Source organism: Nansenia antarctica (genome assembly GCF_963989245.1).
Source record: "Nansenia antarctica genome assembly, chromosome: 15".
NCBI lineage: Eukaryota > Metazoa > Chordata > Actinopteri > Argentiniformes > Microstomatidae > Nansenia > Nansenia antarctica.
Genome location: NC_137685.1, coordinates 22,716,407 through 22,734,278, shown reverse-complemented (window position 1 = coordinate 22,734,278; position 17,872 = coordinate 22,716,407). Strand labels below are relative to the sequence as shown.

The following is a 17,872-nucleotide window of genomic DNA, read 5'->3' as shown; positions in this document are numbered from 1 at the left end:
ACAGACACAGAGAGAGAGACAGAAGGAGGAAAAGGGAGAGAGACAGACACAGGGAGAGAGACAGAGAGAGACAGACACAGGGAGAGAGACAGAGAGAGAGAGAGAGAGACAGACACAGGGAGAGAGACACAGAGAGAAAGAGACAGACACAGGGAGAGAGAGAGACAGGGAGACAGAGAGAGAGAGATTTAGGCTACCACACCAGTTGTTAGAAAATGAAATGCATATAGACCCACTTTCCTAAATAGTGGCCTTGCATTGAAATCTGTCAACTGCTTTGCTAAAAAAAACAAGTTAAATGTGCGTTGAGGAACAGCCTCTGAGAGACAACAGTAATATAACAGACATCGTTTGTATTATCAGTGGACTAGACACAGGAAGGCAAACATAAGACTTGTTCTACTTTTTTCGGAGCTGGCACGAGTTCATGTGGCGGCGGGGGGTGTCGAAGGAGCGGTGGGGGGTATTGAAGGAGCGGTGGGGGGTATTGAAGGAGCGGTGGGGGGTATTGAAGGAGTGGAGACGCAGCAGGTTTGTGGACCCCTGCGTGGCAGCATGCATTATCATCAGATGGATCCCCCGGTAGGAGTGCGCGGCGGGCGACCACCGACACACACCAAGCGCTCGCTCTATTGCGCCACGGGCACCGACAGCTCTTTGATGATGATAGGGGTATAGCGCCCGTCTGGTATTCCCAAGGCTCCCACTATAGCTGGTGCCAAACTGGCAACTCCACTGAACTCATATGCACGCACACGCACACACGTAAAATATATTCGCGGTTTAATTAAAACTGATTGTCATGAAGAGAACATAACACTTTTCCCATACAGTATAAGCCAAGTAGGCTAATGCAAATGAATTATATTTACACGTATGTCACATGTATATACAAAATGATAACACACACACACCATCACAAGAGTGAGTGAGTCCACAGGGTCAAGCAAATATAGCTTTGGAAACATTTAGACAGAAAAGGCTTTTTTACCCAAACAACCTACTTCATTTCACACAAAAAATATTGTGAAATTGAGTGGAAATTTAAGAGACATTTAGTTCCAGGCCCTCTATGAAAAGGGTGGGTAAATGAGTAGAAACTGTACAGTAAATCCACTGTCACATTCTTCCAGCCACCGCGCATCTCCCAGGATGCTGCTGCCGAAGAGTGTGCCGTTGCCACGGGGCTTTGGATGGAGAGTATGTTCCCTTTGCAAGCCTCGTCCTTGTAAATGACAGTGGTTTCCCTGCGACAACTTCTGATGTCTTCGATTATAGAAGTAAGACTTTGGGGGGCTGGTTTCATGGACACAGATTAAGACTAATCCTAGACTTAAAAAACCTCCTCAATGGAGATTTTCCATTGCAAGTGTGATTTAATCCTGGACTAGGCTTAAACTCTGTTTGGGAAACCGGCCCCTGAAGTCTTGGATTATAGAAATAGACTTAATATCTTACTTTGGCTACTAATAAGAATTATATATGATGATGCGGAAATTCAAGATCGTTTAAACAGTTCGCCGTAAAAAACAATCTAAGCTTAATTCTAAACCATTGGTATTGATTTGGACACATTAAGCACCTTCAAAGTGCACTGAACAACAAAACGACACTTTCACATTTAATTTGGGTTTTTGAGAGAAATTCACTTCACAGTAAAACACTGCCCCCTACTGGAATTGTAAGAACCTAATTGTTTCTAGCCAATATTCACTCACTCACTCACTCATTCAATTCAATTCAACATTTGTGCGGCGGCTACTTAGGCAATGACCACCGCGTGTTTCATTTCTAGTTAATAATCTCAATTAGCTTATCGGCAGTGATGGACGCTGGGATTGGGACGGTGACTCAGTGCATCAAGCCCTACCTCAACAGTATGTAGGCCCTAGGGAAGAGGACATGTACAGGTGTTCCTTTACACCGCACTAGGAATGGAAAAGCAAGCTGCTGCGTTGCATTGAGAGCGAGCGAGCCATGCTTTTTAAATCACTTTGTCAAGGCACATGAACCACTTTTTTGTTGTTGTTGTTGTTGCTGCTGCTGCTGCTGTACAAAAAGCTTTACCTCTGAAAGCTACAATTATCGGGGGTGAGCACGTACTCTCTCTCCAAAACATCCCCCTCACCCATTGTCAGAGAGAGAGAGGGCGCACGGTTGTCATGGTAACCGGCAGGGATGCTGCGTTGTCAGGCTGGGAAGCTGATGACTCGACTGCGTTCGGACGCACGCACGCGGCACAGAGGAACCTGTTGGTGTGTCGGCACGGCGACTCTGACCCCTGCTCAGGCCCTCTTAAACACCACATCTATCATTTAGGTCTGTGCAAGGTGGCGCAAACTAAGTATGGTTGTGTTACATTGTAAAATAATGTCTGATGTTTAAAAAAAAGCAACGTACTCTACACCCTGCCTTGAAATACTGCCTGCCATAATCACCCGCCAAGTCTTCAAATCCCACTGATTATTGATTACCTTAAAAAAAACATACCCTTGTACAATCATCACGCCCGCCACCAGGGAGCAGTAATGAGCCCACTTCCTGGTCCTCCCACCAACTGGTTACAGCTAGTTTACAACAGCTAGTTTAACCAGTTCCACCACTTTTTCAAAATAGTTCCAACCCAGGGTTTAAACCATTCCCACCAGACTTCAGCTTATCATTTTAACACAGGCATCAGGTTTTCAGGAGGTGGGGTCAGTGTTGTGGGGGGGAGTTCAGGACATCGTCACTGCCGCAGGGTCCTCCTCTGGGGGGCGTTTCAGGGGGGGCACCTCGTACTTGAACACCACACTGAAGAGCTTCCCGCCGAGCCGGTCGGCCAGCCAGGAGTTTTTGAGGACGGCCATTTTGAGGCTCTCGCAGCTCAGGGTGGCGTAGTAGTTGGTGTGGATGGCGCGGCCCATGCCCTCGATGATCACCAGGTCCGTGTGGCGCTCCCGCACCACCGTGGCCAACACTTTGTCCAGGCGGCTGGGTGGGGGGGGGGGGAGAGAGAGAGAGAGAGAGACAGGGAGCGAGAGAGAGGGAGAGAGAGAGGGAGAGAGAGGGAGAGAGAGAAAGAGAGACACAAACAGAGACATTTAGGAAATTGAATAGGATTGAAATACTTCCGAGAACTATGCGAAATGCTCTATGAAATGTTTTTTTATCGACTTGATGCGTTTTAAACATCTTTGTGTTGGGACTACTCAACGATACGGTAGACCACTACTGACCTCAGGTCTAAGCAGGGAGAGCTGGAGCCGCTCTGGACCAGAATCAACCGCTCCTCCTTGACCGCAGACCTGCAGGACACCACATGGACCACAACAACGACCCGCTCGGTCAGCAACTCTTTCCTTACCAGGAACTGTTACTACTTTTAGTGCTTCTATTTTTCACTTATTACGCTGTATTGTTGATGTTGATTGACGTTGTATACTTGACTTGTATACATGGAATATACTTGTATATGATGTCATTAAAAATAAACTTGAGCTAGAACAAAGGAAATAAAGCCCTGTGTGAAACGACCGTTAAGCTCCATGTCATGGTTCAGAATTGAGCTGAAGAAATAGTGGTGGTCTGAAAAAAACCTGAACACAACTCTACATCTATAACTATATGATATGAGTTACAAATTCACTTGTAAAATGTGACAGCTCCCAATGAAAAGGGCTACCTGTAGGCAAAATCATTTTTCTGTTTTTTACATGTGCTTAAACTACAGATTGTAAGCTTTCAAATGATGCATCATACATTGAAATCGGAAACAAATTGAAGACGACATGAGTATTTGAAAGTTGCTACACCGGAAATCACTAAGCACAGAAAATCCCCATCAAAGATAATGAATCCCCATCAAACAACAAGAAACGAAGTCATTGTGTTATAGATTACACTTATTTAATGAATGTAAAACTGTTCGGAAAAATAACGAGTGGGTACTTCACATCTTCGAGTTGAATGTTAGCTAAAAAAACGAAAATCTGAAAAAAAAAAAAAAAAAACGTTCAAGACGAATTTCACGTCTTTCTCATTTCCGAGAGGTGTCCATAAACATCAGGACCAGTCACAAATAATAATAATAAAACATAAATAATAATAATAATTAACTCACTGAATGACTGAGTCCATGGCAGCTATTCGTTCAGTCAAGAACTGCAGTTCGCTGTTTGTCACGTCGTTCAACGCAGGGCCAGAGTTGCTGGCGAGAACGACCTGAAAAAAATGCAAACACAATCCACAGAACACATCACTCAGCATACATCTTTCATCTGACGGAGACAGTCAACGCCAATGTGCTGCTGTGTCTTTGGAGGAGCAATGAAGGTGCGTTGTTACTGTTAGTACTACCACCATGGCTGGATGACTCGTGACTTGTATGTCCATTGTCCTGTTTACATTTCTAATCTTCTTGTCTTCTTCTTCTTATTTAAAACTATTTTCTGTAGTCCATTGTATTTCTTACGTGTATGAAATGTGCTACAGTATATCGATTAAGGGTGGAATCCTAACTCGAAATCTGTACGTGTTTCCCCCGACAATCGAGCAAAATTCTGCATCGATGTCAATGGGGAATTTGTGAATTTGGGGGACTTAACGTGCGTGGATCCCGAGTTAGGATTCCATCCTCGGTTGTGATTTGTTCCGAAGGAAACAAGGGCTGTGTTCACAAAATACGTTCTTGCGCCCTATCTAGAGCGTACACCGTAGCTCCAGGAGTGCAAGAACCCATCTTGGAACACAGCCATGGTGTCAGGTTTGGGGTGTGGGGGTGTGTTACCTCTGTTCCCCGGGAAAGGAGCTCTCTGACGAAGGGGAACACCCCCAGTATGATGTCTATCCCACTATTATCTACGAAAAACAAGGCACACTTATGAGGAGGACCCTGCAAGAGAAACAAGGCACACTGATCAGGAGAACAGACGGTGGATTTCACTGAAGTTGTGTATGTTAACATGAATGGTCACATGAATGACCTGGAGACTGGGATCAGAAAAGTTAATCAATTGTTTATGTTAAGACAATGGTCACGAGTGACCTGGAGACTTTGATCAGAGGAAGTTAATCAATGTTCTTGTGTAAGGAGAAGCCCCTCCTGTCTAAGATTACTGACAACCATATGAGGAGGGGTCTTCATGACATTGTAGAAACACTGAAGTCTCGTTCGAGAGTTGTTCTCCAGACCAACTCGGCCTTGGTGCTTGCAATAAAGGTCTATGGGAAAACCAACAGCTCTGGTCTTCGTTATTTTATTGTCAAGTATTTTAGATATTTTTTCCACGACAAACACTGTAGAAGAAAGCCAGTGTGCAATGTGTTCAATCACTGAACACACAACATTGTTAAACCACTGTCAGTGATGCAGAGGATTCACTCACATTCAATCACCAAGCGTCAGGTTAAACATTATGTTAAACATCACAACAAGAAGTCACGTGGTACCTAGAACATTAACTAAGAAACACTTTAAAAAATGATTGTGTGATCAAATCTCTTTTCTGTTTTTAAATCAGCCGTTTAAATCGTGACGCGCAGAGTAAGAGACAATTACCTTCAGCCTCTCAACCCATTTGTCGTACGCATCGACGAGCCACGGTCGCTCTGTGGAGAGAGAAGACCTGTTTATTTCGTGGTCTATTGAACCCACATTTTCATGCGTCTAAATGGGAAAGTCGCCTCTTCTTGGCAAAGAAAGATGCAATCGACCACAAAAAAGAAAAGAAAAGTCCCCAACAGTATTCTGACTACTAACAAAGTTTCTGGTGAAACAACAGCGAGACGTATAGGAGAAGCACGTTCATCAGGGTATTGTCAATATTTTTCCAGACCTCACCGAGCTGTAACCGTTTACATCAGTGACACCTTTAACTTAACAGTTTTAGTTTGCAATAGACTAGACCACTATCATACAACAGAATTTCCGGTTCATCTTTGTTTTTTTAATAAAACTAGTAAATTCACGAACTTTTACTAAAAGTTTTTAGGACTCAAACTCTTTGGACAGAGTCTAATTCAGAAAAATACCTACAAAATTCAAGACCTCATAAAATCTTGATAAGACTTTTTAATACTTGATTTTCCCAAAATTGTTTTATCAACTTTTAATACTTTTCAAGACACCGCGGATACCCTGGTTCATACTCGTACCTTCCAGCTGCCGTTTGGCCTGTTCAAACCCAAACTCGGGATCCGACTCCAGGACACTAGAACACAAGCAGAGAGAGAGAGAGGTGAGGCGGGGTTACACATCACACACGGACACCGTGTCTGGAACTAAACCTGACATCCAAGACGTTCCAAGAAACCAGAGTGGCGTGGGGTGAACAGCATCTGAATCCTAGCGTTTCTCAAGAGTCACGCTTTGGGAGCACACTACAGAGCACAGGGTAGTCTGCGTCACAATTTTGTTCACCCTTCTCCTGAAGTGTGGACTTGTGCATTCCCTGAATTGGATTGAGGGAATGGATAGGGGTGGGAAAAAGCCTGTGCTTAGATCCTACGCTTCTTTAAACGGTAAAGAAGTAAAATGCACACTTCAGGAGAAGGCTGGAGAAACGGGATGCAGGCGATACACAGATGAGACAAAACATTATGACCACTAGCAGTTGAAGTGAATAACGGCGATTATCTTGTTACAATGGCACCTGTCAAGGGGGGGGGGGGGTATTATTAGGCAGAAAGTGAACAGTCAGTTCTTGAAGCTGATGTGTTGGATGCAGGAGAAATGGTACGGAGTAAAAGACCTGAGAGATTTTGACCAGGACCACATTGTTCTGGCCAGACAGACGACTGGGTCGGAGCATCTCTGAAACGGCAAGGCTTGTGCGGTGCTCCCGGTCAGCAGTGGTGAGTACCTACCGACAGTGGTCCGAGGAGGGACAAACCACAAACCGGGTCCACGCCCCAGAGTTGGGCGCCCCCAAGGCTCATCAAAGTGCGAGGGCAACGAAGTCTATCCCGACAGATTATTAGGCAGGTCTAATGTTTTGGCTCGTCAGTGTCCGACGGCTGTAGTAGCACTCACTCAGACACGGCCTTGGCTCCCCAGTCGAAGACGTTCCCAGCCAGCAGGCCTCTGACCAGGGCGAACTGCCTCTGCTCCCAGGTCAGCTCCTCCAGAGACCTCACCGCCTTCTGGTAGTACTTCAGCGCCATGTCGTTCTCCCTCTGTTTGATCTGCAGGGGGGCGACAGAGAGGCATCTCGGTAACCTACTTCTCGGATTTACTGACTGATAAACATCGAGGCGAGTGAAATGTAATCGACGTCATGGAGAAGAGATGCAAGAGAGATAAAGGCTAGTCGACAAACAGGAAGAGAGCGTTGAAGAGAGAGTGACGATAGCACAGAAAGAGTGATAAAAAGAGTGGTAAAGAGAGTGATATAATCAAGTATAACCTTTGAGTAGGGGTCGGGAAAGCTGAACTCGTTTAAACAGTGTTCCCTGGTGTCTAACAGGCTTCTGACTGTCAGGGATCCGTACGCACTAGAGGAGGAAAGAGAGAGACAGAGACTGAAGGATCTATTCGCACACTCAGGTCAAGGGGGACAGTATATGATGAGGAGGAGGAGGAGGAGGAGCAAAGCGTTTAACAGTACTGGTAGAGTAGCCTTTTGATCTACACCATCTGGGCTCTCATCCAATTAAGCAAGTAAGACATTAGCTGTCTTTCAAGATATGCATCTACTCAGGTGATCAAGAAACAGTGTTGAGTTGTAGTCTAGTCTAAAAGGGTTGGTTGGTGGGTGTGTGTTGGAGGGGGGGGGGTTCTCCTTACAATGGCTGGTGGCGCAAGGTCTGGAGCTTGTGGCGGTACTTGTGACGGAACTTCTCCGCTCTCTCTGCTGCGTCTGGAGAGGCGGGCTGGCTGGCCACCGCTCTCTTCACCACCTGACCAGAAACACAACCGCCGCACACGTCAGCCATGTGATCACATGACCAGCCCACACCACACATCCATGCAGGGAGACAGGAGGACACCTAGACGACAACTCATCATGACGCGAGGGAGAGATCATGATCAGGGCTTACCACAGGCAAACTCTATGGACTTGGTCCAAATGCATTTAGTGAGTGTATTGATTAAGGCTACTCCTAAGACCTCTTCATCCCCTCTACAATAAAAACAAAAAAATCCTAATTCTTCCTTCTTCTAGCATTATGACTGCCAATGGCCCCTGGCCCTAGCATAGATGACTTTTTCTTGTGATAACCGATGGATAGATAGATGATTCACTTACTTCGACAAAATGTATTTGTTGTAAGTCACTTTGGATAAAGGCGTCTGCTAAATGGCAAGGATGTAAATGGCGAAAAATGTGAATGTTAAAGGTATGGAGGTGGCCTTACCCCATCCAGAGCCTCTTCGAAGCAGTAGAGCCAGTACTCCCGGGCCAGGGCGTCCTCCGTCAGGTCCATGGTGTCGGGGATGTAGGAGGAGGCGTCCTGGAGCAGAGGGAGGTTCACCAGCTGTCTCTCCAGGCGGTCCATCTCCAACATGTCAAACTGGAGGGACAGACAAGACACACGGACATGAACACCAACACACACCAACACACACACACACACACACACACACACACACACATACACACACACAAACACACACACACACACACACACACACACACACACACACACACACACACACACACACGACTGGACTCACTGCATGACTCAAGCACTCGTCAAAGGTCCAACTCCTTCTATGTCAACATGATCATTTCTACTTTCAGCTTTCAGGTTAATGAGCTAACGACAGTATTGTGTATCAAGACCCAAGTACACACTGTTATTGCAGTCCCAGTTATTGCAGTTATTATTGTGTACACACACACCCGCTAGGGATGGACGGTTTCCAATTATTGAAACCGAAAAACCGTCAAAGACTAAAACCGCGGTTTTCCGGTTAACCGAAAAACGACCGAAAAACGAAAAAAATAAAAATAAAAAAGAGAGCGACAATTTCAAATAATTGAGCCCTACTGCTACAATACACTCATGTCGAACACCATTAAAACACCGTAAGCACAGTCGCAACACATTTAGGCTACTTAGTTTCACAAATATAAGTGGAAAGGCAGACTTTTGTAAGCTACACCATACATGAAAACACATGAACACTTAACACACCAGCTCCGCTGATCCAGGGTGCACGCCTGCACGGAAGATCATCTCTTGGAACAGCGTCTTCATTGAATGAACTGCTTTCTCAATATCTTGGTTCTTAGACAAAGTTTCAGCTGCTGCTCAATGTATTTAAATATTTGAATACTGCTCAATAATCACTGAAATATTAGACTTAGAATTATGCAGTGAACATACTTAAAGCTTTTCATAAAAACCACATGCCGCGAGACTGACTCGTCCTGAACTGTCGTAAGTCAATCAACAAAGAATGCCCCATCAAAATAAAAGTGCCCATGGTAGAGCTGTCAAAATAGAGCTTTCAAAATAAATGTACTAATACAGATAGAGATAAATACAGAACTACCTTTGCGTCACTAAGTGACCGCGTATCTTCTGAGACATGCGTTCTGTCATCACTTTCAGTAGCGCCTTCACACACAGTGGTGCTGTGCACAAACACTCTTGATCCGTATAGCTCTTGTTTTATTATATTGTGGTTTAGTAAATACTGCACTTGGAGTTACATTCAATGCATGATTTGTGCTATAGAACATAAATAAAGTTTGATTGATTGATTGATATCAAATCAAATCACATTTTATTTCTATAGCGCATTTCTCACAAAAGTGACCCAATGCGCTTTACAGAGAGCAGCGAAAATGATCTTATTAAATGTAAGCGAGTAATTGTAAAAAACCTTTCCTATCTACCAATAACTGAAGGCAACTATCTTTCCCATAGAGTGATTCGTTACCCTTAAATATAATCCCAATTAGATATTAATCCTCAGTTATTCTTCACAACTGACCAAACCTCTCACTCATTGCGCGGCAGATTCAGACTGTATCATTGTTATTTTCACACACGACAAACATGTGACATGTTCCAGTTTTATTCTTTGAACAACATAGGGAAAGAAAAAAAATAAAAAAAATAAAAAATCCGGTTTCAGACGGTTTTGATAAAAAAACGTTTCTATTTTTATGAACCCCGGTTTTCGGTTTAACCGAAAAACCGTCCATCCCTAACACCCGCCCCCACACCTCAAACCTGTGAAACTGTATCCCCTCTCACACAGACCTGTCGAAGCAGCGCAGTGAGTGTGTTTAATGGTGCGGTCACTCAGTCACTACCTCCTAAGTGTTTGTAGCTACGAAGCTAGCATCCTGAGAAGCGACACCTAAAAGACTTTGCTCAGACCACTACACACAGGCAAGGCGTGGGTGGGGAGTACTTACAACAAACTGAAGGACACGGTTAGGTAAACAGAGGTAAGATACGGTGGATATGAAGAGGAGGAATGAGAAAGAAAACCATGTTAGATTGGAGACTGGAGACGGATGAACGACGCTGGCAGACATGGCGGACATGAAAGGACAGCTGCTGTGACATTTCAACTGAAAATATCCAAACCACAATTATCTCCGAAATCTGATAAAAAGAGAGTGTGTGTGTGTGTGGGGGGGGGGGGTAACTATAATAATGGGGCCATGTTTCTTGCCTTGCCATGGCTTTTGGAAAGTGTCCCAATCCAAGTGCAACGTAATTATGGTGTACTTCAATAACACTGGGTTAAGTCTCTAGCTTGTTGAAAACATTGCTGCCGCTGATATATAATAATAATAATAATCATAAACAAACATCAATAATATATAAATATAAAAACACATCAAAATGAAGCGACAGCCGTCACAGAGAGAGCTCCTACATTATATTCACTCGTTTTTAGAGCCAGAATGTCTTCTGGGACATAGTGTTGATGCAAACAATGCCCGCCACATGGGACGGGTTCTAATGCTGCAAGGCTCAGGGGAAGGAGAGGACGGTCAACGGAACATCAACGTGTGGGTTATGAGCACCCCCCGGTGGTAGCGCAGGGGTTTACGCTTTTCTTTTCGAGCTGTACTTACCGTTCCACTGCGTGCACGTTGCATGGGATTAAGGTCAGGAGACGTACTCATCAGACCAGAGCTCCCAGCATAGTTCTCCCCCCAGCTGTACTGGTTTGGATCTAGAAGAAGAAAAAAGAAAAAAAAAAGAAAGAAAGAAAGAAAAAAAAGATGACGTTAACTAGAGGAGAACTCGAGGTCCTCTGTGGCGCTTAGGTTGTGAGTTCAATTCCCACTGGGACCATATATACTGAAACATGTATGCACTCGCAAGTCGCTTTGGATTAAAAAGCGGAAAAGTTAAGTGCTAAGTGGCATATATTATTATTATTATTATTACATAAATGCTAAACCAGCCTAGGGTGTAATAAGGCTCGGCGGTGCCGTTTACTACGACCAAACTGAAGCCGTCAGAGGAAGAGATCGTTTGTGTGATGCAAAGACGGAAGGTGACGTCTCGACTTACTGTCCTGCTCCGCTCCCTTGAGGAAGGCTCCGATGGCGCCCAGATATCCTTCATGTCTGAGGAACAACGCCTGAACTTCACCCTGCAAACAACACGGCTACAATTATAGGGAGTAGAGCTGCGGCCAAAACGCAAATCGATAGAGCTGAATATTGCTATATTTTTTTTTTTCCATAAGACTATCAGTTATTCAGCCCTCGCATCAAGATTCAAGACTTTTTCTTTTTTTTGGGGGGGGGGGGGTCGATTTGTTCCCTGAGTTATATCAATGATGTATAGCATACATACTGTACTAGTGTACAGACTACCAAAGTGGTACACACAACACAAGTTTTCTGTTAAATTTTCAGTAAATCTATGTAGTGCCACAAAGTATCTCCCTATGTTTTGGATTGCAATGTACTGCAATAGTAATGCCATTGTGACACGTTACACAATCAGATGTCTGTGTCATTCTGATAACTGTGAGAGGAGGAGGGTACAAGTGCTAGTTCCTGGACGTCCCACGTCCCTCTCGGTGCATCCTAGTGTTCCATTTCCAATCTCGCCTCTCGGGACATATTCCCTGTCGTGTTACGCACCCAGTTCAGTGCTAAATCTAGATCCCACGAAACGGTCACACATAGTGAGACAGACAGACGGACGGACGGATAGATCCATCTTTAAATATCCAGCACCTGGACAAAGACGGTTAGGAGCTGTACCGGGCCGACCCCAACCATACCATGCTGGCTTGGACATTTTTCGTTTCTTTTTGTCCTTTCCAGCACTGTTACTCTGTTGGATGTGGAATCAGGCCAGCCCAGAGCCATGCAGGCCACAGCTCAGCTCTTAACACTAGAACAGCCGTGCCTTTTTACCTACGAAAAGAGCCACGTCTTTTCCAATGCTAAGCTGCTATTTACACACAACGACCACTAGTTGGCCGCTTGTAAATTAGCCTGCTTCCTGCACAGAACAACTGCAAAATAGCTTTATGCTAGCTTATCCTGATGTGATTTTGAAAATGTAAGGATACTGGGTGGTAGAACGCACATATCTAGGAAAAGTCATGAAAGGAGGGTCCTGAAATTTGATCGAGTGCAAAGATATAAACATTTGTTTTACTCACTCATGGCTGATTAAGTGTTAAAAGAGTTATGCTATGGAAATGCTGACAGAGTAGAGCTCTCGAGGCCTTGCCTTGGTGAAGAAGTTGATGCTGTAGGTGATGGTGTGCATGGTGACAGGGTGTCCTCGGATGAAGAACCCCCCGAAGTAGACCCTGGTGAGGTTGTGGAGCTTGGCGTACAGGCAGGCCAGCTGCCCGATGTCGTTGCTGATCATGTGGAGCAGACTCTTAGCCATGTCTTCTTTAGAGAACTCTAACACGGAGGACGGAAACTCAACAGGTGAACATACAGATAACACGGCATGGCCTCGTGTGTATCTGGTTCTAACAGAACAAACATTTACATAAAAGACATGCAATTCCCCCCCCCCCCCACCCCGATGTTAGCGGCTACAACATTTAGGTTGATGATTTATGACAGATTGTGGACTAGGCTTCGTCAGGGAAACGTGAATGGCGAAACAGAATGAGAGGGAGAGGGACAGGGAGAGGGACAGGGACAGAGACAGAGACAGAGACAGAGACAGGGAGAGGGACAGAGACAGAGACAGGGACAGGGTCAGAGACAGAGAGAGAGAGAGAGAGAGAGAGAGACAGAGAGAGAGAGGGACAGGGACAGGGAGAGGGAGAATGAGAGGGAGAGGGAGAGGGAGAGGTACAGGAGAGGGAGAGAGTAGTCTCCATGGCTGCCTGCCATCTCTACATTTCTCAACAGTTACAGTATGAAGCCCAGAGGGAAACAAGGCCACATAACAACTAGGTGAGAGGTCAACAGTTAGTGCCTTGTGTTGCACAAGGAGACATTGTGATGGCTCAGCTATGGGAGATAGTCAAGGCCTTGAGAAATTGGTTACGGGGCCAAACCAGAGGAGTCAAAAGTACTGCCAGGCCTCTTACTTCACCTTTGTCAGCAGTGGCAGATTTCCCAAAGCTGCTGGCAATAAGGTCCCCAGTCATACCCAAGGAGCCATAGGATCCCCCGTAGATATCCTTCACCAGCATGTCCACACTGGTGTGCTGCCCCCTGGAGGCCAGCTGTAGAAGCTCATCAAACCTCTGGAAGAGAGAGAACACACACACACACACACACACACAAGTGAGACACACATTTACAGAGGGTAATAACATAGACGCATAAAAAGAGAAGGTTATAGTCCGAGACAAATATGTGCCTTCTGAAACACACTAGGCACACATACTGTATTTACATGCACAAACAAATGCACAGACACAAATAGAAGTTACATATAGGCAAATGTAGGCACGCGTGCACACACACACACAGACACACACACACACACACACACACACACACACACACACACACACACACACACACACACAGAGAGAGAGAGAAAATAACAAATAGCTTCTGTGTTTGGTTTTTGAAGTTAACTAGCAAGCAGTCAAGCATTATGTCCATCAGAAAATAATCTATTACAAAAGGTGGGTTTTAAATGATTAGTTTTTTAAGGGGGCTTTACCGTTGTTTTGGTGAGTAAAGCGCCGAGACCCCAGAACGTGCCCCCTCCTATGGAGCTTCCTCCGATGCGCTCAAACTTATCCTCAGACTCAACCTGTTTGGGAAGACAGAGAGCTTGCCTGGTGAGGGTGGGGTGGGGCAGCGAAATGCATACAGGCCACATGTGCCTCAGGGGTTGTTTACCTTGACGATGGACACTCCGGAGCCTATGTTGATGAGCAGGTATGGGAAGATGTCATGCTGAGTGTTCTGGAATCGGAACTCCGAGTCGGCGTGCCTGGCGTAGACGAACGCCTCGTGGGGGATGTTCCTCAGCACAAAGTTGCATCCCTTGATCAGGCAGGTCATCTCATCCTCCTTGTCCACCCTGACACAGTGACAGACATGTAAATAAGTCCCATTTCGAGAAGAAAAAACCTGTACACGGTTCGTGACATTTCAAACACACAGCATCAAGTAAAAAGGTACTTTCATCTTACAAATATGGAGACAGAGAATGTGTGTGTGTGTGTGTGTCTTCAAAGGTGCTAGAACAGACACAGTGTTCACTGAGTTTTTCGAGCAATGAGCGAACTCACTTGAGCTTCAGTTTCTTCTCGATAAGATCTTTAAATTTGTACGCCCCTCCGCCGGTGGCTTTGAGGACTTTGGTGTCCGTGTTGACCAGGTGGTCTTTGATGAAGTCCAGGCAGGTTTCTATGTATGCGTTTTCAAACTTGATGAAGTGGAGGCGAGCTGTGATCTCCTCCTGCATAGAGATCTCATAGAGGGGGTCCCCCTCCGACTCCTAAGAGAAAGGGGCCACAGGTCAAGAGGTCAGGGTCTCGCCCAGGCCTGCACAGCACACACTCACAGTCCGAAACCTTAGATTTCTAAATCACTTGAATTGTTTTCATAGAAATGAAAGTCTTTCACAAGACAGAAGTTTCAGATACTCCTAGTAGTGCTCTACTTTCACAAGGGCCGCTTGTTTGACCATGTACTGAACAAGCAAGCGAGAGAAAGAGCATGACGTGTTGGTTTTTCCAACCCTAGAGGTCTAAGTACTGCAATCACACTGCATAGCTGTCCGTTTGAGCAGTAAATCGTTTTAGCCTCCCAATTGACCACCGACATAGATATGCTATTGTGGCTGGGGGGGAAACGGCTTAGAGAAAGCTCCCAAAACGTTGGACAAAAATCAAATATCCTAAGTTAGTTCGGAAAAGCTGCAGATGTGTATCATGTTCTTTGCACACGTTTAAAGGTCTCGTGGTTTGAAAGGACATGATTGTGTGATCAGCTGGCTGCAGATACTATTATGACTGATGGTGTGTTATTCATTTGTGGCCTTGAATGGCAAACATTATAACGGTTAGTATATAGCACAGTCCTCCACGGGCTAAGTATAGCCTAACTAAGGGAACTCATTCACTCATTCTGTGAACATTTCAAGCCTGCAAACTGCGACACTTTAAATGAATGTGCAATAACACTATGTGCAATATGACAACCCTCGTGTACATAAGGTTCAGAGATAGGAAATGTTAGGATATGTATAGCATAGCATATAGTACAGCACAGTGTTTTATTTGTATAGTATAGTATAGTGGACAGTGTACATAGCCTTTATTTATGTAAACCAGCTCTTTTCCCTTCTTGTTTTTTTTTCCTAGCACCAGGGGAGCCCCCCCTCCCAAATGTCGTTGTATGGTACCTGTACTGTATTAATGACAATAAAGACCATTCATTCACACACAGTAACATCAGCTATACCTTTAATGAGTGGTCGAATGACCTGACTTTGGCTACTTTGTGTTGCACAGTGGAGTAATAAGCCAGCTTCGTCAGAGATCCACCTGGCAACAAACAAAAAAAGCACGCACGCACACACACACACACACACACACACACACACACACACACACACACACACACAGTGTTGTTTTCAGTTAGTCACGTGACAAAACAAACACGCTTGTTGACAGATCAGCAAAGCGTACACAGGCTAGGCTCGGTCAATGCAACCTTTTGTCTGTAAGTTAATTCACATTTTACAGTGGAAATTGGTAGCTTGCTGGGTTAAATGACACTGGACAAACAAGCTAGTCTTGTTCTCAGTAGCTTGCTGCTAGCTCTGTGCCTGCAATCAGATCTGTACTGTCAAAGTAGCTAGCCTGGCTACGCTAGCTAAAGTGCAAGCTGTGTTCAAACAGAGATGACTGAGAATGGGTAAGTCGGTATAACCACGTTACCTATGTCTATAGCGAACATCTTTGCATTTTCCAGATTCCGAAAGATCTCGTCGGGGGGGAGAGTGATGCTTTTGTCCATGCTGTGACTGCTGCTGCCGTCCACCCGATGATCACATTCCGCCATAGTCAGTATGTGCTGAGGCAGGATCTCTCTGTGCACGCCTGGTGCCTGGGTCCTAAAGCAGGATCTCTCTGTGCACGCCTGGCGCCTGGGTCCTAAATCCCACCTGATGAACAGTATGAAGTTAGATATGGGACTTTAATCGTGAGGTTGTAGGTTCGTTTTGTGCTCTTGTATCTTGAGATTTGCACTTGTAAAATAAATATTTGCACTTGTATCTTGAAAGTTGCACTTGCGGATTTGATTTGAGAACTTGTATAATAAATATGTGCACTTGTATCTTGAAAGTTGCACTTGTAAAATAAATATTTGCACTTGCAGATTCGATTTGAGAACTTGTACAATAAATATTTGCAGTTGTATCTTGAAAGTTGCACTGGCAGATTCGCGACTTTCGCTGCTCGAGTTTAGTCCCATTTCTTGCAGTCGGCTTGGGACAAAACAAATCTGTGACTTGTAAAGCCGGATGTGAGAGCGCAGGGAAGGGCGGGCATGCAATGATTGATTGACCAATCACAAGAGAGCATTTTCGAGTGGGCATTGAGTGATTGACTGCAGTGATTGACCAATCACAGAACATTTTCGAGGCTTGACGGAAAGCTCAGTCCAAGGCATCACACTCCTCAGGTAAGTGTAGCTCTAGCTAGCTATATAAATTGTTTCTTTGAAATGTAACTCTCTAACCATATCAGTATTGTGCCTCGCTTGTTTTTTTTCTTTCATCTAAATACATGTGGAAGCTCATGACCTTCATGTAAGCTAGCTAGCTAGCTATGATTGTTGATAGTAGTGGTTTGATTGTGATTGCGCTAACTTAGCTAGCGTAGAGCTACTGTTGTTTAACTAACCCTACAAGCGTTTTTTCAAAAAATACGTTTATGCTTATGTTAGCTAATGATATGTCAATTTCTGAAAACTTGCAATCTATGGTAATGCAAGTGGCTACATTGATCTTTTTCAGGTAGAAAACTGATATTGAAACAGATCTCCTCAGCTGCGTCAGACAAAGCTGCCCACAGAACCACACAAACTAGCAGTGGTTTACACAGTTCTCCCACAGTACGTCAGCCCATGGGCACTCTAGCTGGGGCAAGTGGTGCCCTGGGGGTTGGCCAGCCTGTTAGAGCTAACACTGCAGCAAGAAATGCAACGGTAGGTAATTGTGTAGTCAAACTCCCATTCATTTGACTATATACATGTTTATATTCACATCCTCTAAGTGTCACCTGTTGTTCAACGTTTTCTGATCATTGCCATATTGTTCTATTTTAGGTTGTTCTATTCAACATTGTGGCTTACAGAGGGGGGAGACGAGGATGAGAGAAATACCTGTTGCAATTATATGCAGAATTGCATGTTACCTGCGGCAGTTTGTGGAGACAGGTATATGTTTATACTCTCCCCATTGTGTTCATTTACGTCCTATAGGTTTATTAGCTTATTATTGAGGA

General features: G+C 44.8%; 1 protein-coding gene across 2 annotated transcripts; it reads right to left on the bottom strand.

Annotated features, from left to right (window-relative positions):
* Window positions 1-781: 781 nt before the first annotated feature.
* pank4 (pantothenate kinase 4 (inactive)) lies at window positions 782-16,424 on the bottom strand (the record flags this gene model as incomplete). 2 transcript variants are annotated; one of them, XM_080545680.1, is made up of 19 exons in its annotated part: window positions 782-2,973; window positions 3,219-3,287; window positions 4,103-4,203; window positions 4,769-4,873; window positions 5,540-5,589; window positions 6,136-6,191; window positions 7,013-7,164; window positions 7,386-7,473; window positions 7,766-7,878; window positions 8,338-8,493; window positions 11,028-11,128; window positions 11,473-11,554; window positions 12,655-12,836; window positions 13,486-13,639; window positions 14,068-14,160; window positions 14,250-14,433; window positions 14,645-14,853; window positions 15,822-15,904; window positions 16,301-16,424. In XM_080545680.1, the coding sequence occupies 19 exons, from the start codon at window positions 16,422-16,424 to the stop codon at window positions 2,718-2,720; spliced, it is 2,358 nt and encodes a 785-aa protein (XP_080401806.1). In that variant the 3' UTR covers window positions 782-2,717. The 2 variants fall into 2 exon arrangements, with proteins under 2 accessions (XP_080401806.1, XP_080401807.1); XM_080545681.1 differs by lacking the exons at window positions 782-2,973; window positions 3,219-3,287 and adding an exon at window positions 3,906-3,971.
* Window positions 16,425-17,872: the final 1,448 nt, after the last annotated feature.